General features: G+C 40.3%; 1 protein-coding gene across 3 annotated transcripts in view; it reads left to right on the forward strand.

The window, feature by feature from the left end:
- The window catches only part of RC3H2 (ring finger and CCCH-type domains 2), a 61,585-nt gene extending 39,224 nt beyond the window's left edge, over positions 1 to 22,361 (forward strand). The window contains exons 11-21 of one of the 3 annotated variants that reach the window (XM_056138505.1): positions 3,684 to 3,898; positions 8,855 to 9,285; positions 9,865 to 10,035; positions 12,436 to 12,582; positions 13,369 to 13,582; positions 13,819 to 13,903; positions 14,485 to 14,566; positions 14,701 to 14,835; positions 16,250 to 16,357; positions 16,632 to 16,780; positions 17,590 to 22,361. In XM_056138505.1, coding sequence (XP_055994480.1) covers positions 3,684 to 3,898; positions 8,855 to 9,285; positions 9,865 to 10,035; positions 12,436 to 12,582; positions 13,369 to 13,582; positions 13,819 to 13,903; positions 14,485 to 14,566; positions 14,701 to 14,835; positions 16,250 to 16,357; positions 16,632 to 16,780; positions 17,590 to 17,782 — 1,930 coding nt within the window. In that variant the 3' untranslated portion in view covers positions 17,783 to 22,361. The remainder of the gene's footprint in view (positions 1 to 3,683; positions 3,899 to 8,854; positions 9,286 to 9,864; positions 10,036 to 12,435; positions 12,583 to 13,368; positions 13,583 to 13,818; positions 13,904 to 14,484; positions 14,567 to 14,700; positions 14,836 to 16,249; positions 16,358 to 16,631; positions 16,781 to 17,589) is intronic. The other 2 variants (XM_056138507.1, XM_056138506.1) reach the window with 2 other exon arrangements.
- Positions 22,362 to 22,420: the final 59 nt, after the last annotated feature.

A 22,420-nucleotide genomic window follows, 5' to 3' on the forward strand; every position in this document is an offset into this window, starting at 1 on the left:
CTGATGTTTGACCCAACTTCCCCACACCCCTGTGTATCTTACATCAATTTAATGACTTTTCGTTTTACTGACATTTCATGTATTGACTCAGTAGATACTGAGCGCATGCTATGTATGTGACAGGGACTATTTTATTAGTCCCACAAATGTTTACTTAGCTCTACCCTCATACCAGAAACTGTTCTAGGTCTTGGATATATCAGCTAACAAAATGAATAAAAATGACATTTCTTCAAGAAATTTGCATGTCAGTTAATCTAGATCTTAGTAGTATGACTCTTTATGTATCTTTCCTGCTTTGTTCCAACAATTTCTATTGATAGGCTATCTTGTTTGTCTTGAGAACTTACTTATCACTTAATCACTTAACTTCCCGTTAGTCGTCGATTTGCTCGAGCGGGCGCCAGTAACGTCTCCATTTGTCCCTGTCGCGTGCTAGTGTAGCCCAATGGCATCTGTTCGCTCCGGGAACATGAAGAGCCTCAAACCGATTGTTCATGATCTTCAGGAAGAAGTCTGACCATCTGGTAGGTGGGCGGCCACGCGGTCTCTTGACATCCCGTGGAATCCAATCAGTAACAGCTCTAGTCCAACGGTCGTCTTTAAATCTCATTACGTGACCAGCCCATCTGATTTTCGACACCTTGGCAAATGAGACAGCGTCCCTGATCCTTGATCGTCGACGGATGTCAGAACTCCGGATTCTTTCTCTCATTTGAGTGAAACGTGATATTCCAAGCATAGCTCTTTCTATTCTTCTTTGGGAGACCTGAATGGCGTTCTCATCTTGTTTGCGTAGGGCCCAGGTCTCTGAGGCATATGTTAATGCAGGAAGAACAGTGGAATCAAAGAGATGTGCCCGGAGCCGGAGGTTCTTCGTCCTCTTAGCTATTTCTTCGACGTTCTTGAAGGCGTTCCAAGCCGCTCTCTTCCTCCTGCGCAGCTCGGGTGCCAGGTCATTTCTCATGTTGACCTCTCGACCTAGGTACACATAGCTGTTGCATTCGGAGATGGTCGTTCCATTGAGAGCGAATGGGGCGTCAGGAACAAGGCTGTTTCTCATAAACATTGTCTTCGTAAGATTCAGCTGTAGTCCTACCTTTCCACACTCACGGTCAAAGTCGGCCAGCATTTGTGCCGCTTGGCTGATGTTTGGTGTTATTAAAACAATATCATCAGCAAAGCGGAGGTGGTGTAATTGCCGACCATCTATCTTCACTCCCATTTCTTCCCATTCCAGTCGTCGCATGATGTTCTCGAGGGTGGCACTGAAGAGTTTCGGTGAAATGGTATCACCCTGCCGCACCCCTCTCTTGACATCAACGATCACTTCTTTGTAGAATGGTGAGATCCTGGTAGTGAATCCGCAATACAGCTCACGGAGGATCCTGATGTATTGGGCTTGAATGCCCTGATTGGCTAGGGCTTCAATGACCGCTTCCGTCTCAACAGAATCAAAGGCCTTCTTTAAATCAATGAACGTTAAGCAGAGCGGCATCTTGAACTCCCGAGAAACCTCAATGAGCTTGGTTATTGTGTGGATATGGTCGATGGTGCTGAATCCTTTGCGAAACCCTGCTTGCTCGCATGGTTGTCCTTCATCTAGTGTTCTGCCAATCCTATTCAGGATGACTCGAGTGAACAACTTGTAGATGACAGACAATAGGCAGATCGGGCGATAGTTGCCAATGTCATGGATGTCTCCCTTCTTGAACAGTAGTACGGTCCTGCTGGTTTTCCATTGGGACGGAACCTTGCATTCAGACAGGTAGCGAGTGAAGAGCCGAGCCAGTGTATTGATGAGTACTGACGGCAGGTTCTTCAGGTGTTCAGGTCTGACCTTGTCTGGGCCGGGTGCTGTTTGTTTCTTTACCGACGAAATGGCGTGTCGGATTTCGGAGGGGAGAACATTGGGAACAACATACCCATCCTGTGGAATTTGGTATGTTGGCAAGTGGACATGGCTATCGAAGAGATTTGAGTAGAAGTCATGGATAATCTTCTCCATTGCCGTTCTGGAGGATGTGATGGATCCATCAGGACGTCGGAGGGCAGTCATCTTGGTCTTAGAGTTGGCGAAGGACAGGCGGGCCTTACGAATACTTTTGCCGGCTTCTGCCGCATCTACCAGTACTTCTGCTCTTCTCTCTTTGAGGTCTTCCTTGATCGCATCTCTGCACTGCTTTGCAAGCTCGGACGTTAGCTTGTGGTTGCCTGAGGCATGCGCCAAACCACGCTGGCGAATTAGCTCAAGAGTTTTCGAAGATAGGCGACTTTTTGTGGCTATCTCTCTCTTGGCGTTCCTCGCACATTCATGGAGGTGCTGAACCAGTCGATCGTATTCCTCATCAATGTTGTCAACAATGGCATTTTCCCATGTTGCCGCAATAGTACCAAAGAGTTCCCAGTTGGTGGTCATTCTGGGAGTTCTCTTTTTGAACTTTGCAGCCCTTTCTCCCCGCTCTGTGAAGTAGAATTTTGCACGAAGGAGACGGTGGTCCGATCCCGTTCGAAATTTTGGGACAACAGCGACATCAGTCAGGCAAAACCGTCGATTGAATATGATGTGGTCTATTTCGTTGTGGAATCGTCCGCCGGGAGACTCCCATGTCCATCGTTTAGATTCTGCCTTCTGGAACTGTGAGTTACCATGGATGGTCTTGGTCGACATGATGAACTCTGACAGTCTCTCACCCTGTTCGTTCCATTCTAGGCCATGGGTCCCGATGTGAAGTTCTTCAGCTGATCTTCTCGGTCCTATCTTGGCATTAAAATCACCCACAATGATCTTGTAGAAGGTGTGGTCTTCTTTATAGAACTTCTCTAGCTCCATGTAGAACTTCTCGATTTCTCTTTCATCATAATGAGATGTTGGTGCGTAGACAACGAAGATAGAAACTGCAGGCAGTGAGCCACATCTATTCAAATGTAAACGTCCGATTCGGGTTGTTAGGCATTCGAATGAATCAATGCTCTTGGCCAAGTTTGTGTTGACAAGGACACCGATGCCTCCAACACCTCTTTTATCGCATGTTCCGAGGAACAATTCTTCTCCAGTGTCGAAAACGGCATGGTGAGATTCGTGCCTTCTTGTCTCGGTCAGACCAATGATGTCGTACTTGATCATTCGCGCTTGTACCATCAGGTCCTCGATGGATGCATCTGATGCTAGCGTACGTGCATTGAAAGTACAGACGATCATTTTTGTCTTCCTTCGTTGTGGCAGCCTAGGTCGGCCTTGAGATTTTGTCGGCCTCTCCTTTCTCATCCTTCTCAGTGCTGCCATGTCGGTGAAGCCTTCAGGGTCAGGTGAATGAGACCAGTTGTAGTTACTGGTCTTACTTAAGAGGGAACTTACTTAAGAGGGAAGTTTTTAAAATTTCACTATGAAAAAAATCTTTGTTTAAAGGAGAGTAAAGGGGAATAATGTATCTGAGGTGTCTTACTTCTTGTATATATTATTTTGCTCTTTCCCAAAATGTGACATCTGTTTAACTGCGTTTGTGAATTAGTAGTGTAAGGTGGTGGTGAAATTCAATGCTTTAATATTTCACTATGGTAATACCCAAAGTATTTTCTCTTAGTTGTTTCCACATATAATTTTATAAAAAAATCTACTGAGTGAAACTTAATAACAATAGATAATGATTTATCATTTTCTCTTTGTTCAATTTTCTCTCCAGTAAAATTGGTTCTCCACCCAAGACACCTGTAAGTAATGTAGTGGCTACCTCAGCTGGGCCCTCTTCTGTTGGAACAGAACTAAATTCTGTGCCTCCAAAATCCAGCCCATTTATAACTAGAGTACCAGTATATCCTCAGCATTCTGAAAACATTCAGTATTTTCAAGATCCGAGGACTCAGATACCCTTTGAAGTCCCACAGTACCCACAGACAGGTAAGTACTTTTATACAATTCTAGGGAAAAAAAGTATGGCATAACATTTGTGGTCATTAGAGAAGTAGGTGAATTGTTTATATCTGTTGAAACTTCTTACATTGAAAGCTTAATCACGTGGGGCTGGGAGATGCTTGAGGGACTGGAGTGCGAGCCTTGTTCCCCACACGAATGGCCCAGAGCACTGCAGGGTGTATCCCTGAGGAGTTCTGAGCACTGCTGGGGTAGACCTGGTGGTCCCCAGCACTGTAGGCCTGAGCAGGATTCCTCGGTGAGGACAGCTGATCTGAATGCCGCAAAGTAGCCCTCTGGCTCCTTGAGCACTGCTTGGGAGGCCCCACCCCTCACTCCCAAATTAAATAGTTTAGACTCCATAATCCTAAATTTAGTTCTTGCCTTTAGGATCTTTGTATCTGCATGGACAGTTCAATGAGTTAGTTGAATGCATGCTTTGCATGCAGGAAGCCTAATTCACTATCTACTGTGTGTTCCCCTGAGCAGCACTCAAGTGCATAACTTAAAAGCAGCCTGTAGGCAATGCTGGGTGTGGTCCAAAAACCAAAGAAAAAAATCTTTGATTTTTGACATACTAATAGATTTTTGTTCTTGTTTTGATCTTGGATTTTTTTTTTTTCTTTTGGACTATACCTGTGGTCCTTGGGGACTATTTTATCTCTGCTTAGGAGCGATCCCTGAGCATAGGCCACTGAGTACTTGGGGGGACCATATTTAGTGCTGGTGATATAAACTGGGTTTGATGGGATGCAAGGCCAGCACTTTAACTCATGTATTCTCTCTCCCAGGTACCAGTAGGTTCTCATTCTCTTATTTTTTATTTTATTTTTATTAAGGTAATCATGATTTTCAAAGTTGTCCAGATAGTTATTTAAGTCATACAATGTTTCAATACCAGTCCCACTGCCAGTGCTCCTTTCTTCCACCAATGTTCCCAGGTTCTCTCCCAATCTTCAGCCTTTGTAGACATATAACAAATTCATTCCATATTACTTGCTTCCAACAAAATTTAAAGGAGAAACCAGAATGATAATACAATCGGTAGGGCATTTGCCTTGCATGTAGTGGACTTGGATTTGATCCCAGCATTCCATATATTCCTCCGAGCACTGCCAGGAGTAAGCCCTGAGCACTGCTGGTGTTGTCCCAAAAACAAACAGAAAAACCCCAACATCTTAAAGGAATGGCAATTAGAATTATCAGAAAATATATCAGTGAAAGTCCATTTGTGATTGATTGCTATATGATTTAACAAATGTAAAGAACTTCAAATTATACATATATGTGTATATATGTATGTGTGTGTGTGTGTGTGTATATATAAGTATGTATGTATGTATTTTACATTTGGTTCACACTCGGTGATACTCGGTGGTTACTCCTGGCTCGTCTCTTAAGAATTACTTCTGGTGGACTCGGGCGACCACCATATGGGATACTGGAGATTGAACTTGGGTTGGACAGTGCAAGGCAAGCACCCTACCCACTGTATTATCTCTCTAGCCCAAGAATTTCAGATCATTTAATTCAATATAGTACATTACCTGTTCTCATTTGTATAACTAAGTTTTCAGCTCTCTCATCTGAAATATAATGCATTAAATTGTATTCTGTATTTGGATATTATTATAATTATTCCTTCTCTGTCATAAATAAGCTTTATTTTTAAAAAATTTTGTGCTAATATTTTTAGAATTTCCATGAAATAGGCAAAACCTTCAAATGTAAAATTTAGTAAGAATGAAGAAAATTTAAATGAAAAAATATGAATAGGCCTCTAAGAGTAGAGTGTTTAATCCTATGAAAAGAAAATACTTGTTTGTAAGAGAAATTATTATAGATACTGCTTAAATGTCTTAATAACTAAAGATTGAATTAAAAATCTCTGGATGTAAAACAATAACTGATCAGACATGGAATAATCAATGTAAATGAGATGTTAGTTCATTGTTGGCAGTGTATAAAATCTCTTAGTGAGCTAGGAGTCAGCATGCCTTTCTTAATCTAGTAGCAGGCAGCTGTATGCACCACGAGTGCCAGACGCAACGCCACATGCTGGGAAGTTTGTCCTGTTCTTTTATTTTTATGATTTTAAAAAAATTTTGTTTATTTTTTGGTTTTGAGCTACTCCAACAGTGCTCAGGAGTTACTCCTGGCTTTGCACTCGAACTTTTACTTCTGGCAGGTGGGGAACCATGTAAGATAATGAGAAATGAATTTGATCAGCTGCATGCAAGGCACGCACCCTACCTACTATACGATAGGGCACTGCTCTACCTGTTCTGTCCTTTTAAAAAGCTCTTTTTTGGGTTTGTTTTTCTGTGGGAAGCAAGACAGTTTTCTTTTTTTTCTTTTTGGGTCACACCTGGCGATACATAGAGGTTATTCTTGTCTCATGCACTCAGGAATTACTCCTGGCAGTGCCCAGAGGACCATATGGGATGCTGGGAGTCGAACCCGGGTCGGCCGCGTGCAAGGCAAACGCCCTACCCACTGTACTGTCGCTCCAGCCTCGAAGCCAGATAGTTTTTATATTGAAAATTACTTAGAGAAAAGTATCTATTAAGAGAGAACACAGGCTTCTCCAGAGTGGAAATAAGTAAAGAGACAAATTAGCAAAATGCATGTTAAAGGGAGAATATGGTCTTGAAAAATAAGCCAAAAAAGCTCTTAAAAATTGGTTTAAAGACTATGAATTCCCATTTCCCTACACTGTTGCCTGCCTTCATGGACAGGCAACAGTGTAGGAAAATGGGAATTCATAGTCTTTAACCTATAGTCTTTACTTTTCTTCAGATCTGAATGATAGTCTAGCTGGATAGAGTGTTCTTGGTGAAGTGTTCAATTTGTTGAGTTTTTTGTACTATTTCCTTCCATACTCTGCTGCCTCAGAGAATCTCATTTGTTCCATCTGCTGTACATCTTAGGGGCTTTCCTTTGTATGTAGGTTCCCTTTGTGATCTTGCTGCTTTCAGCATGTTGCCTTGAGCTTCTGGCATTTTGAGTACAATGTGTCTTGGAGTGTGTTTTCGTTGGGACCCTTCAAACCTCTTGGATCTCAGCACCTGTATTCTTTGACTCGGGGGAATTTTTATCAGTAATTTTTTTTCCTTTTTGGGTCACACCTAGTGATGCTCATGGGTTACTCCTGGCTCTGTACTCAGGAATTACTCCTGGTGGTGCTGGGGGGCCGTATAGGATGCCAGGGATCAGGGTTGGCCATGTGCAAGACAAACACCCTACCTGCTGTGCTCTCACTCCAGCCCCTCAATGATTTTTTTTAACTGTTTATTTGTTTTTCATCAAATTTGCCTTTCAGTTCTTCAGGGACTCTGATGAGTCTTAATTGTTTTTCTTGAATGCATCCCAAGTTACTGATATACTGTTTATTTCTTTTTGGTCTATGTTCCACCTTCCTAGTGGAACTCCATCTCATCTTGTAGCTCCTTGATCTTTTGCTTAGCTGCTATTAATCTGCTGTTTAGACCTTCTACTGAGTAGGGTTTTGTTGTTGTTGTTTTTTTAATATCACCTACCATGCTCTTTGTATCTGTCATTTCTTATTGTGGCAGTTTTCTTATTTAGACTCATATTTTGTGCTTTGCTGTGCTCAGGTTTCTTTGAGTTCATTGAACATTTTCATCCATGGTGACGCTAAAGTCATTGTCTGAGGATTTACTGAACTGAAAGGTGTTGTTTGTGTCTCTGGTTGGTGATAGCTTCATTCATTAAAATTGGTGAGCGTTCTACTAGAAAACACTGGTTTTCTAGTGTTTTTGCTTTTTCGCGGATGAGTCTTTATAGTTAGTTGCCTTTAAGTTGTTGAGGGATTAAGCTAGGGGTTACCCTCTTGCTTCTCTGCCTGCCTTCACCAAATGACAGGAAGTATAACTGTGAGCAACATGCAATTGCTGAGCCACATATGCAGCTCCACACTTCAGAAGCGTGGGATGTGAAAGTGTCAGTTCATATGGCACAGGTCATATGTGGAGGCTGCTGGGACCAAGCCAGAAGGGAGGGGCCCTGGTTCTTGGTCTGGAGCAGGCCCAGGGATGTGAGCCAGCATCTTGCCTCACCTGGAACCTAGATCCTCATCCTTAGGAATCAAATACAACATGCCTGGATTTAGAGTTGTGTAAAGTCCTTGAAACTATGCAAAGTATTTGATTTACATGGTTTGTTTTGTTTTGTTTTTGTTTTGGGGTCACATCCAGCAGTGCTTAGAACTTCTCTCTCTTTACTCAGAGGTCACTATAGCAGGGATCCAGAACCATCTGGGATGCTAGGGATGGAACCAAGGTTGGCCAGAAGCAAGGCAAGCGCCCTACTACTGTGCTCTCACTTTGGCCTGCAGTTTATATGTTCTTATGCACAGTTTTGAAAAGGCAGTGCATAACTTACATTGATTTTGTTTTGTTTTGTTTGGGGCTCATACCCAGCAGTTCTCAGGGTTTACTCCTGGCTCGGCTCTCAGGGATCATACCTGATTGGGGATTGGGGAACCACATGGGGCTCCAGGGATTGACCATGGGTCAGGCCCATGCAAGGCAAGCTCCGTATGCACTGTATTATCTCTCAGCCCCAGCTTACATTGATTTTGAAAGAAGTCTCCAATTTCTACTTCTAAAAGGAATATGAATTAGTGTTTTAGCTATTTAATATAAAACTTGTGCTAATAGAAACCCTAAAATGAATTTGCCAGTCTCCTGCTAATAACTTTGTCATGAATTTTTAAGGAGCAGTTTAACAAATTAGTGGACATTATTTTTGTAGTGTGGTGTCTTGAAAGTACCAAGTTTCTTTTTAAAGTAGGCGAGGATATTGAAATTAAGTTCAAAGCTTATTTTATCTTCCTACATTAAAGACTGCTTTAGATCTAAACCTTTTTTAAAATGTTGGCTTTTACTAAGATTACATTAAATATTCTTTCCAATTTTCAAGGCTACTACCCACCTCCGCCAACAGTACCAGCTGGTGTGGCTCCCTGTGTTCCTCGCTTTGTGAGGTCCAATAATGTTCCAGAGTCCTCCCTCCCACCTGCTTCCATGCCGTATGCTGATCATTACAGCACATTTTCCCCCCGAGATCGAATGAATTCTTCTCCTTACCAACCTCCTCCTCCTCAGCCGTATGGACCCGTTCCTCCAGTCCCTTCTGGAATGTATGCTCCAGTATATGATAGCAGGCGCATCTGGCGCCCACCTTTGTACCGAGATGACATTATCAGAAGCAATTCTTTACCTCCAATGGATGTGATGCACTCATCTGTCTACCAGACATCTTTGCGGGAAAGATACAACTCATTAGATGGGTATTATTCAATGGCTTGTCAGCCACCCAATGAGCCAAGGACAACTGTGCCTTTACCAAGGGTAAGTCATAATGGAAATAAGGGTGCTTCGACAGTAGCCGTTAAGAGCCTTAGCTCAGGCCACCCACATACATGTTCTGGCTCCTCTCCTTAGGAATTCTGTGACTTAGGGAAATTACTTAACTTCTCTATGTCAGTTTTTTCATTTGTTGGATGGAAATACCTACCTCATAAAACTTGTGAGGATTAAATCAGTAAAAATATGCCTCTTAGAACTGGACCTGTTACATATTAATGCTCAATAAATGTAATGTTTGGATAGGAAACTGATGGGATAGTGAATATGAATCTTCAAAATGGAAGAATAAGCCTGGTTTTCAGATCTCCACATACAGAGAGGTGACTTTTCTGCACCAAAGTAGGGTGCACTTAGACTTGGATTTGTCATGTAACTTGGCTAGATATTAGCCTTTTGTTTACATGTTTGGTAGCTCCCCTCACCTCCCCCCCAAAAAAATACTTTTAAGTATTTTCTGGACTCAGCAGCATAATAAACTATTTAAACATTACTCCCAGATCCTAGCTCAAATTTATTTGCTGCTCCCTCGATGATTAAGATTGTTTCTTTTATCCCCCGTAGGAACCCTGTGGTCATTTGAAGACCAGTTGCGAGGAGCAGATAAGAAGAAAGCCAGAGCAGTGGGCACAGTACCACACTCAGAAAGCACCTCTTGTCTCTTCAACTCTGCCTGTTGCCACTCAGTCACCAACACCTCCTTCTCCTCTGTTCAGTGTAGACTTCCGCGCTGATGTAAGAAAGGTTTGACTTGCTTGATATTATAAGGATAGGTCAAACAAGCTAACTTGAGAGCACTTAGTCAAGCCAGGGTTAGCTGTGTGAGATATTTTTTATTGCTTTTGTGTATGTATTTGAGTTTGTTAAACATACACTATAAAGATAGGCATGGTGATATTCTGAAGATGAAAACAGCACAGTTCATTTTCTGTCATATTTGAAATCTAGTTCTGTTCTTATTTTTATTGTTCTTAATATTTAGATCTACCATTTATTGAGCACCTACTTGTGCCGGGGACTGTACTAAGCATTTACATGATGTTATTTAATTCTCACAAAAATCTTAGGGGGAAGGTATTATCTGTATTTTGCAGATTAGGACTCCTGAACAGAGAATTTAGGTAATTTGTCCAACTAGTGAATTTAGGCTGTCAGTGGCTAGGATTTTAATGTGCTTGGTCTCTGTGAGGACTTTCTTCCCCGAGGAGTTTCTTCCTTTACTTCACTTGAGATTCAGACATCCGTACTGTATTATTCAGAGTATTTCACATTATGATTAATTACTATTGTTGTCATTCCAAAGCAGATTTTTATATCAGAATTATTTCAGCATACCCTCAGGCCTTATGTAGAACAGACAGTTTTTCTGTTTGTTCTTGTGTTTTGGGGCCACTGTCAGCTGTGTTCAGGGTTCTGGCCTGTCTGTGCTTTAGGAGCGTTCCTTGCAGGGAGTGCGCCTCTGTAGGCTGCATGCTAGGCAAATGTCCTGTCCGCCCTACTAATGCTCTCTGTTTTTAAAAAATTCCTCTGATTTATTCCCAGTTCTAGAATCAATGTTTAATTCTTTTTATTAGAAAAATTCAATGTCTACAGGATATACAAAAATAGAAGAGTTGGGGCAAAGAGTTATTGTAGCCTACAGGGCGCTTTTCTCATATGTGATTAACTGAGGCGCAGTCTTTGGTCCCATGTATGGCCACCCAACCACTGGCAGGAGTGATCTGAGTGTTGAGCCAGGAGTAATCCTTGAGCACTCCAGGGGTGGGCCCCAAACCAAATAAATAGAACCGTGTTGTAAACGGTTATTTTACAACACCGTTTGTAAAAAATTTTCTCTGAGACAATCTTCTGGTAATATAAATTGGATTAAGTATTTCAATATTTTTGTCTTTAACTTCCTTAGTTGTAAACTGGATTTAAAATGTGCTTTAACTTCCTTAGTTGTAAACTGGATTTAAAATGTGCCCCACCCTTATCGTCCACAACTCAGCCAGTCTTACTCATTTGTGTTAACTCTGCTTACTGATTTATTTTGAAGTTCAACTAGATACCATATTTTTTTATCCACTGGTATTTCAGTAAGTCAGTGAAGTTTTTTTTTTTTTGGGGGGGGGGTCCCACCCAGAGATGCATCGGGATTACTCCTGACTTATGCACTCAGGAATTACTCCTGGCGGTGCCCGGGGACCAGATGGGATGCTGGGACTTGAACCCGGGTTGGCCACTTGCAAGGTAAATGCCCTTCCCGCTGTATTATCGCTCCAGCACCCTGGTCACTGAAGTTTTAAACAAGACACAATTTGATCTTTTCAAAGTAGATGAACATCCTGACAGCAGATAGAATATTACTTGCTCAATGGAAAAGCATAAATATATTATGCTTAAGAAATACATATTTCAGGACCCGGGAAGGTAGCCTGAGCACACGCTTTGCATGTAGAATCCCCTAGTTTCTGCCACCTTCAGCACTGACAGGCGTGGTCCAAAAGCTAAAAAAGAAAAAATAATTATTTTTTCTCTGAGACTGAGAAAAAATTTTCTCTGAGACAATCTTCTGGTAATATAAATTGGATTAAGTATTTCAATATTTTTGTCTTTAACTTCCTTAGTTGTAAACTGGATTTAAAATTCTTAAAATTGTATTCTGATCCTGTCATTTTTACAGTGCCTCTAAAATTTAACCAGTTTTCTTTCTAGTTGCATTTGTTAGTTGGTTTTGGTAGTATAAGTCAGCTGTTCTGTATTAGAACTTAGAATGCAAAGTAAAAAGAAAAGGTATTCTACTTTTTATTCTTAAGTACAAATAATGCTCGTGCTAAATAGTGTTTAGGACTTTAAATATATCTTCATAGTGAAGATTCACAATGAAGTTCTGTGTATTCTGTAGTAGTTATTCTAGCTACGAATCTGTAAATTTTGGAGCCAGAGAGATGGTACATACGGTCTCCGAGCACCCTCAGGACTGATTGATCCCTGAGCACAGAGCCAGGACTGAATCCTCAGCATCACTCAGCGTGGCCACGGTGCCAGTGCACTCCTGGCCCCCAATCTGTAGATTTTAACCCTTGTTGTTTTTTCTTTTTGGCTAATGGTTATTGCCTCCCTCCCTCTTTTTTTTTTTTATTTTTCAATCAGTTCTCTGAGAGTGTGAGTGGCACAAAATTTGAAGAAGATCGTCTTTCCCACTATTCTCCTTGGTCTTGTGGCACCATAGGCTCCTGTATAAATGCCATCGATTCAGAGCCCAGAGATGTAATTGCTAATTCGAATGCTGTGTTGATGGTATGATTTGGAGGGACTTTTTCTTATTTATGGGTTGGGGCGCAGTTGAATATCATGCATGTTAACTGAAGTTTTAGAATGATTTGGTACTCTTATCTTCATATTGTTGTTATAGGGCTTATCTGTAAGCATGAAATAAATTGCACTTATAATGAAATTACTTGAACATAACTTGGTTTGCTTTTTTTTTTTTTGGTTTTTTTATTTGGTGTTTTTTTTTTTTTTTTTTGCTTTTTGGGTCATGCCCAGCAATGCTCAGGGCTTCCTCCTGGGTCTGCACTCAAAAATCACTCCTGGCGGTGCTTGGGGGACCATATGGGATGCTGGGGATTGAACCCGGGTTGGCCGTGTGCAAGCCCTACCCGCTGTCCTATTGCTCCGGCCCCCATAGCTTGGTGTTTTAAGAGTGGATCTTAAACTTTTTTTGTTTGTATTCTTTTCTTGAGAAATGCCATGTAGATTAGTGCTGCCAGAAGCGTCTTGGATTTATTTCATGCTTTATTTTTAATTACTTTTTTCATTACTGCATGTTCAGAAACCTTTCACTATTGCTAAATTTGTGTCATCTTTCTCACCCGTATGAGGTTATGTAACCTCATATGGGCTCACGACCCACAGTTTAGGAAGTTGGAATTTAGGTAGATAACTAGACTTTCTTTGAGAGCTACCTCAAGTGTTAAGTTTATCAGGAAACCTAATTACATGTTCTTTGATAGCATGAACTTCTATTACTAGCTGAAGTAATTCCCAGAAGTCCTTTTATTGATTTTCTTTGTTTTAATGCAGGACCTGGACAGTGGCGATGTTAAGAGAAGAGTGCACTTATTTGAAACTCAGAGACGGACAAAAGAAGAAGACCCGATAATTCCTTTTAGTGATGGACCTATCATCTCAAAATGGGGTGCAATTTCCCGATCGTCCCGTACAGGGTATCACACTACAGATCCTGTCCAAGCCACTGCTTCCCAAGGAAGTGCAACTAAGCCAATCAGTGTATCAGGTGATCCTTTTGAACGAATGTCTCACCTTTCCTGTTCTAGGACTAGGCTTGTTAGTCCCCACTTTCTAAGATACATAGAACATTTCCCTCCACTTCACAGTCGTAGTCAACTCAGCATTAAGTGGTTTGTTTAGGTTAATATTGCTATTGGAAGAAATATGATATTTTATGAACAGTGCACGTTTATATGAATGCGTTTTTCTAATCATTGGTTTGTTTTTCCTACTTATCTGTAGATTATGTCCCTTATGTCAATGCTGTTGATTCGAGGTGGAGTTCTTACGGTAATGAGGCCACATCTTCAGCACACTATATAGAACGGTAATAGCACTCTTACTTCTTTAGTTTTCTCTGTTCTCAGAGTACAAATTATACTCCCCAGTTGCTCAGAAGTTTTGCTAATTTTAGATCTGTTGCAAATGCTTGGGAATAATTTGTTTGGTTTGGGACTAAAACCACACTTGCTTGGGATTACTCCTGATTGTGCCTGTCACCATGTGATGGCATGGATGTTCTGGAACCTGGGTCCTCCCACTCACAAAGATAGCTCCTCAACCCTGAAAGCAATTTTTACTTTTGCATTTAAAATAGTGGTGAGGGTGCTGGAGAGAGAGCACAGCGGGTAGGGTGTTTGCCTTGCACGTGGCTGACCCAGGTTCGATTTCCAGCATCCCATATGGTCCCCTGAGCACTGCCAGGAGTAACTCCTGAGTGCACAGCCAGGAGTAACCCCTGTGCATTGCCGGGTGTGACCCAAAAAAGCAAAAAAAATTAATTAAACAGTGGTGAGAGCAAATCTGCCAGGCAGATATTTTGTAGAACTTGTATCTTACATAGACATTACTGCCTTAGTTGCTTTATTTATTTCACTTATAATACAGTTAAAATATTTCTCTTTAAAGGGACAGGTTCATTGTTACGGACTTATCTGGTCATAGAAAGCATTCCAGTACTGGAGACCTTTTGAGCATTGAACTTCAGCAGGTAGGTTCTGGGCTCAGTTTGTTTGTGTTTTACTGCACTGCTGGGGATCCAACCCAGGATCTCTCCTAGATGCTATATTGCTGAGCTGCAAGCCCTTGCCCTAAGCTCTTAGTTTTTGTTTTATTCTCTTCTAGGCCAAGAGTAACTCTCTGCTTCTTCAGAGGGAGGCCAATGCTCTGGCCATGCAGCAGAAGTGGAACTCCCTGGATGAAGGCCGCCACCTTACCTTAAATCTTCTAAGCAAGGAAATTGAACTGAGAAATGGAGAGGTAAAGAAACTCAATCCCTCTTCACTTCATTCAGAATTAATTTATTATTTACGGCTGCTGTACCATGGTTTGTGCATTCACTTACTGAATTTTAGTGTGCCTTTTTCTGGTAGATGATGATTCCTTTTCGTTGGTTTATTTTAAGGCCACACTCATTTGGCAGTGCTCTGGTCTTTTGGCTCTGCTCAGGGATCACTCCTGGCAGGCTCAGGGAACCAAATGGGTTGCAGGTGTCAAACCTAGGTTGGCTGAGTACAAGGCGAAAATGCCCTACATGCTATACTCTTGCTCCAGCTCCAGATGATTCCTTTTAAAACTTACAGTAGAAATGAAACTGTGTATTCAGATTTCTTAAATAGTTTCTTCTATTATTTCTGGTTTTGGTGCCACACCTGGCAGTGCTCCATGCTTACTCCTGCGTCTGCACTCAGGAGTCTCTCCTGGCAGGGCTCAAGAGACCATACAGGGGACGGGGGATGGGACCCAGGTTAGTCATGTGTGTCAAATATCCTGTCTGCTGTACTGTCTCTCTGGCCCTTATTGATATTAATCTCATTTTAACTTTTATTCTTTCTCGCTCTAGAGGAATCATAATTATTTCAGTTACAAATTTCATTTTACTTTAAAAAATCATAATTTGTAACTTAAATAATCATAATTATTTAAGTTACAAATTTACAAATATTAAATTTCATTTTAACTTTGATTTTTTTTTGTCTTCCTCCCTCTGGTCCTACTCTCCCCTCTTTCTTAATCACTGATATTTTTGTTTGTTGTTTGGGGACCAAACTTTTGTTTTGAGGGGCCCAAATAAAAAGTAATCCAGGGCTTACAACTGGCTCTGCAGTCCAGGATCACTCCTGGCAGTGCTGAGGGGGGTCAGCCATGTGCAAGACAGGTGACCTGCCGACTGTGCTATCTCTCTGTCCCTCTCACTGTTCTTGGTTTTATTTCTTTCTTTTGGTTTCTGAGGGCCACACCAGCATGGCTCACTACTGACAGGATTTGGGGAACCACATCAGGTGCTGGGTTTCAGACCTGGGTCTGCCGCGTGCAAGGCAAGCGCTTTACCCGCTGAAACATTGGTCTGTTAAAGCAGAGGCATTCTTGGCAGTGCTGGATCCTCGGAGCCACTTTCACTGGTGCTTGGGGTACCATTATGGCCACAGGAGCAGTGCTGGGGCGTGGGGGCAGGTGGTACTAGGCAGTGAACTAAGGTCTGGCCACATACAAGGCACGTACTCTACTACTTCAGCCATTTCCCTGACCCTTTGTTTTGTTTCTGTTCATTTACTTAAATTATTTTTTCTCTCTGTGTGTTTCTGGGGGTCAAACTTGCCCCTCCCTCCCATTTCAGTTTAGAAGGGAAGCCACATTTTCATCGGTGTGAGATCATTCTTTCTCTTCATTACAGAGTGATTATGCAGAAGATACAACTGAGACGAAGCCTGATCGGGATATTGAGCTAGAGCTGTCGGCACTCGATACTGATGAGCCTGATGGTCACGGGGAACAAATCGAAGTGAGTGCTGCAGTGGTATGCAAGGATGGACTTTGTTTGGGTTTGACTTTGGGGCCACAGCCGGTGGTGCAGAGGTTTCACTCCTGGGACCCCTCACCACGCTGCTCAGGGGACCTCTGTGGTGCGAGGGGTTGAACAGGGTTGGCTGCATGCAAGGCAAGCGGCCTGTAACCCTTGTTCTAGCTCTGGTCCATTTTTAAGAGATTTTATTCCATTGGACATCAGTGTCTGAAGTACATCCATATTTAGGAGGCTCAACATTTTCTTTCCTCAGGAGATTTTAGACCTGCAGCTTGGTATCAGTTCTCAGAGTGATCAGCTGATGAACGGAACAGCAGTGGAAAATGGGCACACTGTCCAGCAGCACCAGAAGGAGCCCCTGGAGCCGAAGAGACAGAGCTTAGGTGAAGAACATGTCATTCTGTGAGTGTTAGACAGAGAATTCACCCCCCAGGGCATAGGGCATGAGTATTTAAAGAAGTAGCTGCGGTATCAAATTTGTGTCTGACTTTCTCACACGTGGGTGCTAACCTGGTATTAAGTGGGTAGTGATTTGCCCAATCTGGAGTTCTAGGAAAGATGAGGGAGATTAGAACAAATATAGCAGGCCATTTTTGTAGCCTGCAGTTTACCTCGTATTAGGCTTCAAGTTAGTTTCTGTGCTCCAGATCAGTTTATGCTACCTCAGTCTGGTTTTCTTGTGGGGAGGAGGACCACACCCAGTTGTGCTCAGGGCTTTCTCCTGACTTTGCACTCAGGGATCCGTCCTGGCAGGCTTCAGGGGATATATCAGATGCTGGGGATCAAACCCTGTTCAGTGGCACACAAGGCAAGCACTTTGCCTGCTGTGCTTTCTCTCTGGCCCCAGTTTCCTCAATTTGATTATCAGACTTATTAAAGACTACAAAATGGAAAATTAAAACCCAGGTGAAGGATTTCCCTTTTCTAGGAAACATTGATATTCTTGGCTTTAATATTACTACTTTTCACTGGCAAAAGTATGACTTAATCTTGAACTTGATTGTTGGTTTTAAATCAGCTATTATCTTAATTTGATGTTGTAATTTTTGAAAATGGAATCTTTCAGACATTTCTGATATCGTTTAAGTGATTAAAAACATGCCTTTGTAGGGACTGTTAAATTTTGTTACAGTTTCCATTAAACATGTGTGTTACTCTTGAAAGTTTTCACCTGAAGCTAATTTATTTTCCTGTCATTTATTTTCTCTCAGGGAGGAGCAAAAAACAATTATGCCGGTAACTTCTTGCTTTAGCCAGCCTCTTCCGGTGACCATTAGCAATGCAAGTTGCCTCCCCATCACAGCTGTCAGTGTTGGCAACCTCATTCTGAAAACTCATGTTATGTCTGAAGAGAAAAACGACTTTTTAAAACCTGTTGCAAATGGGAAGATGGTAAACAGCTGAAAGGAGGCTCATCTTTCAGATTTGTGACCATACCGTGGAGGCATTTACACTAGCTTTTTATATATATAATATATATTATATAATGTATATTTTTTTTAAAAAAAAGATATTATGGGGGGCATCCATTTCCTGTGGACTCTTTGATACTTCAAGCCCTCTTGCATTAGCATTATGAAAAAAAGTAAGAAATTTTACTTTATTAGGGTAACACGTTCACTTTCCAGAAGTGATTGGAATTTGGACATTTAACTTAAGCTTCAAGCAGCTTTTTATGAGTTTGTAGCAATCCGGTGCAGTAACTGAGCCATTTCCTATTTTAAATGGCTTCTATAGAAAATTAACAACTCAGTTATTAAACTAGCAGGATCCTACAATGATACATCTAGTGAAAGTAGACTTAATTAACTTATTTATTTCTATTTTATGTTTCACTGAGAAATTTCCATCTCATTCCAGCTGCTTTATTTATCTTTTTCATGGGACTTTGCATGGATTTTTTTTTCTTTTCTTTTTACTTCAAAGAGTGAAGTTAGATGTTCTTACCATAGAATTTTACAGGGTTAATATACTAGCTTTCTTTACTGCATTATATGTAGGAGTGTGGTGCAGTGCTTTTATCTGTAGTGTTTAATTTTTTTTTAATTTCCCATTTTTCAAGAATAGTTTGTGCTTTGTTAATATTTATACACAGGCTACTTGTTGAAGTAAGTAATTAAATATATAACCAAGTGCCTAAGTCTTTCAGCTGATGTACTAGATATTAAATTCTCCTAAGTTATGCAGAATCGTTTTTACAATTTTGATAAATTATGCACTAATGTAATGGCAGTTTTTTAAAATGCAGATTTAAGCCTGTACATTATTGAATCTGATGACTTGGCATAAGAATCAGGTGCTTTCAGCTTTCTTGAGAAAACCCTGTATGTAGCGTTTGCACTGACTAACAAGATGGCATTGCTGGGTTTTTAATTTAATTAATTTGGATGTTCATTGCATTATCTTGGTTAAATATTGTTTATTGTTACTTCATGTTGGGGTTTAATTTTTCTTGTTTTCTGTTAGGTTGAAAAGACTATGAACCATGTGATAAGATAACATTGGCTAACCTTTATTCATTCTTAAAAACATGAATAATTTGTGCCCTGCTAAAATGTGACTGGAAAGGGTTTTACTTGGCACCTGAAAGTGTGCAGTATGTTCATCCAGCCACGCTTCAGATTTGTGGGAGGTATTTTTTGAAACCTAAATTTCAGTCAGCATTTGAAAACTAAAACTGGGCATTCCTTCTGGTGATCTTACCTAGTTTGTCTCTTTGTTTTTTTCTGTTTCTTTCAGATTAGTTTGCCTTTTATTATTATTTTTTTAATTAACTTCTGTGAAGTTGTTTACTCTGAAAATTGTACTGGAATATTTTAAGCCAAGCTGATCTTTCACCAGGTGTACTGTATGTAAGGGCTTTTCCTGCTAGCAAGATGCTTAAACAGGATCATGTTATTGGTCGTCTGAGCTATTTAGTTGTTTTACAAAACCACAGCATTGTATCAGATAAGATTTTGATAAAAAGTTTTGTGCACATTTCCAGGGGTGGGGAGGGTTGACGTTTCCCTGAAATTTCTTGATCGGAATGAGTCAATACTGGTGTTTGATACCTGTCTTAAGGAACATGCTCATAAGGTGACTGATGACGTTGTAAATATGCCTGAGAAACAAAGGGGTAGTTTTGATATTCTGGTGTCAGTATGGAAGATCTTACACATTTATTTGATTCTCAGATGTATGAAGATGTTTCTTTGTAGCATCTCCGCGCAGTAGCCTTGACTTGTCCCCTTTGGTTCCTACTGTCCCTTTCTGCCATGGCCAGTGCTCCCTTTCCCGACAGACGTTTTATTTATTTCACTCCGTCACCTGGAATGAGTAGGAACAAGAGTTTTAAACCATGTTACATTAACTTATTTCTGACATAGAAATTAGCCTAGGGTATTACAGGAACATGATTGTTAAATAATTTATATCCAAACCTTTCTATACGTATGCGCTTCTTACATTTGACATGCTTCCACTGTACTTTATTTGCTGTTTGTATTTCCAAAAGGGATGTGCAAACCAATGTGTCTGTTTCATGGATATTTAAATAGTGAGATCTTCCATGTTGAAGGTAATGTATTTTTTTTTAAGATTTTAAAATCGCTATTTTGTTACAAAATAGAGACCTATTAACAGTTTGAGAGCTCCTTATGTGCCCTCAGGGAAAGAACCCTCTGTGCAACAGAACTACGCAAAACATCTTCAGCACGTTCTGAGGGTGAATATATACTACATAAATTGATCTTGTGTATTTAACCTTATCTTTTAATTTTAAAATTGAAATTTTGAAATTGGTTGTGCTCTGCTGGAGGGGGTTGGGATAAACTGCTTAGGTGTTTGCCTACTTGTCCAGTGAAATTCCATTTGCATCACTGTATATGTATATACCTTCCAACCTTATTGGTATGTCTTTGAACATTTATATTAAAATAATGCTTGTCTTGCAGCAGGTGATCCCATAAAACAGTTAATTCCCTATTAAAAATGTACTCTCTCTCACTAACAACATAGGAATTGTTGGGGTTTTTCCATATTGTATCATTTATTTATGTAGTGGTCAATTTCTATTCTCCTGTTGGGTTTAATTTTAATGGGAGTAAAGACACTGGTGCTCTGCCACTTTAGAAGAAAGCATATTGTCTGATTCTTCTCATAATGGTGTTTACTGATATTCTAGAGGGAAAAATTCCAAACAGACATAGGAAGACTTTTTCTTTTTTTAAATTTGGGGTATTCTCTATCATTTGACCCTTTTACCAACATACTGTGACATATGTAATATTTTAAAATCAGAATATAAAGCGAACAGAGAGGAAGTTTGTAGTGTTGTTAACTAAACTGCATGTTTTGTCTGTGATCTAATTAAGAAAGCATGGAGGTCAGGAAGATGGGAAAATGGTGGGTTTTTTTTTTCTTCCCACTTTTTGTTGTTTTCAGTTTCTAAGTCCCATTCTGAAGTTCATGTGCCTCACCACACATCACTCACTCAGAATGAATATAGCATCCATAGTTCTGTTTTTTAAGTCTCTGTTTATTTTGTTTCATAAATTCTGAGAAAGTTCCATATATAGCTCATCTAGTTGGTACGTAAAAAAGCATATTTCCATGTCTCTGCTTCTGTGACTTACTTTCAATACCATCTGATCAATCACTGTCAAGCATGAAAGTTGTGCATTGCACTTTGCAAGAGAAGGTAGCTCATTGGACCTGTGGCATTCGTTTTTATCCTATTAGCTGTTTGCCACACACAAGAGAATAAAAAAAAGAAATTTCTTTATACTAGAACCAAAATTTTCCATTTGTGTAGATCTGATCACTTTCTCTCAAATTTCAAGTCGATGCTAAAAGCACGTCCCAAATTAATATGCTGCCTTGAGAAAGTTACAGGATGCATTTCAATTTGTAGGACTTTAAAATGGGATCATTTTAAATAATCGAAAACATTGCTTTAAAGACCATCTTACCATATGTTTACATTTTAGATGTTAAAGCCCATGTTATCATGTTAATGAGGGTAGAATTTGTAATGATCAGATTCAGCATGTGTTACCAACTTTGAATCTGAATATTTCTTACCTCGCTTCTTTGAGTCAAATTCTGAGCATATTATCAGTCAATATTGGTAACTCATAATTAAAGGGAAAAGTTGCTTTGCAGCTGAATGCAATCATCAGTGTTGTGGAAGAACTTTTCTTGTGTTGTAGTGAATGAAGAGTGTTGATGGGATCACTTACTGTAAAACCCCCCTATAAGCAGAACCAAATTAACAGGCTCAAGGAGTATTCCTTATTCTGGACAAATTGAATAAATATGCTGGTTCTTCCTTTATACTAGCATTTTTGTATCCCTTTGCTGGCAAGGGAATACTAGTGAAATCTTATTTTTACTCCAAGAGCAAGTCATTTCCCCTAAGGCAGAAATTGGCAGGTTTTGTTTTTTTTTTTCTTTAATAAAAAAAAAAATTCAAGCCTCAAACCAGTGGAACACAGACACTGGCTGCACTTAGTACTGCCAAAAAACAAGGTCATTTGCATATATTTCATCAATCTGTCAAGAATTAGGCCTCAATCTATAACCCAAGGCATGGAAGTGCATGCATACTCTTAGCTGGGCAAACAATTATACTGTAGTTGTGATACAACACATGTGGCTTTTATTTGTACTGCACATATCCACTGTACAGCCACTTGGGAGTATCGTGGTTAATTAGCTTGCAGCAACTGCTGTCTGCATTTATACTGTTAATTGCATATTCTTTTCCCTGGAAGTGAAAGAGAAATGTTCTCCTTGTTGCATTGATTACATTTTATAAATTTGCTTAGCTGGAAAGTTTGGGAAAAGAGGCCTGTTTGTCAATTGTACAACCGATTGTGAAGCTCTAGTGTGAATATTTTTACGTCTGTATTAGACATTTTCTTTGCAAATCTATTGTTCGATTGAAATGTAAATGAAATTAAAGATGGTGTACACCCATCATGTAAAAAGCAGGCACCATCTCTAAGATGGATTTAATGCTCATTTTTAAGGCATATACTCAGCTTCTATTTAAAACTA

This window comes from Sorex fumeus, unplaced genomic scaffold (genome assembly GCF_029834395.1).
Source record: "Sorex fumeus unplaced genomic scaffold, SorFum_2.1 ptg000129l, whole genome shotgun sequence".
In the NCBI taxonomy this organism is placed as follows: Eukaryota; Metazoa; Chordata; class Mammalia; order Eulipotyphla; family Soricidae; genus Sorex; species Sorex fumeus.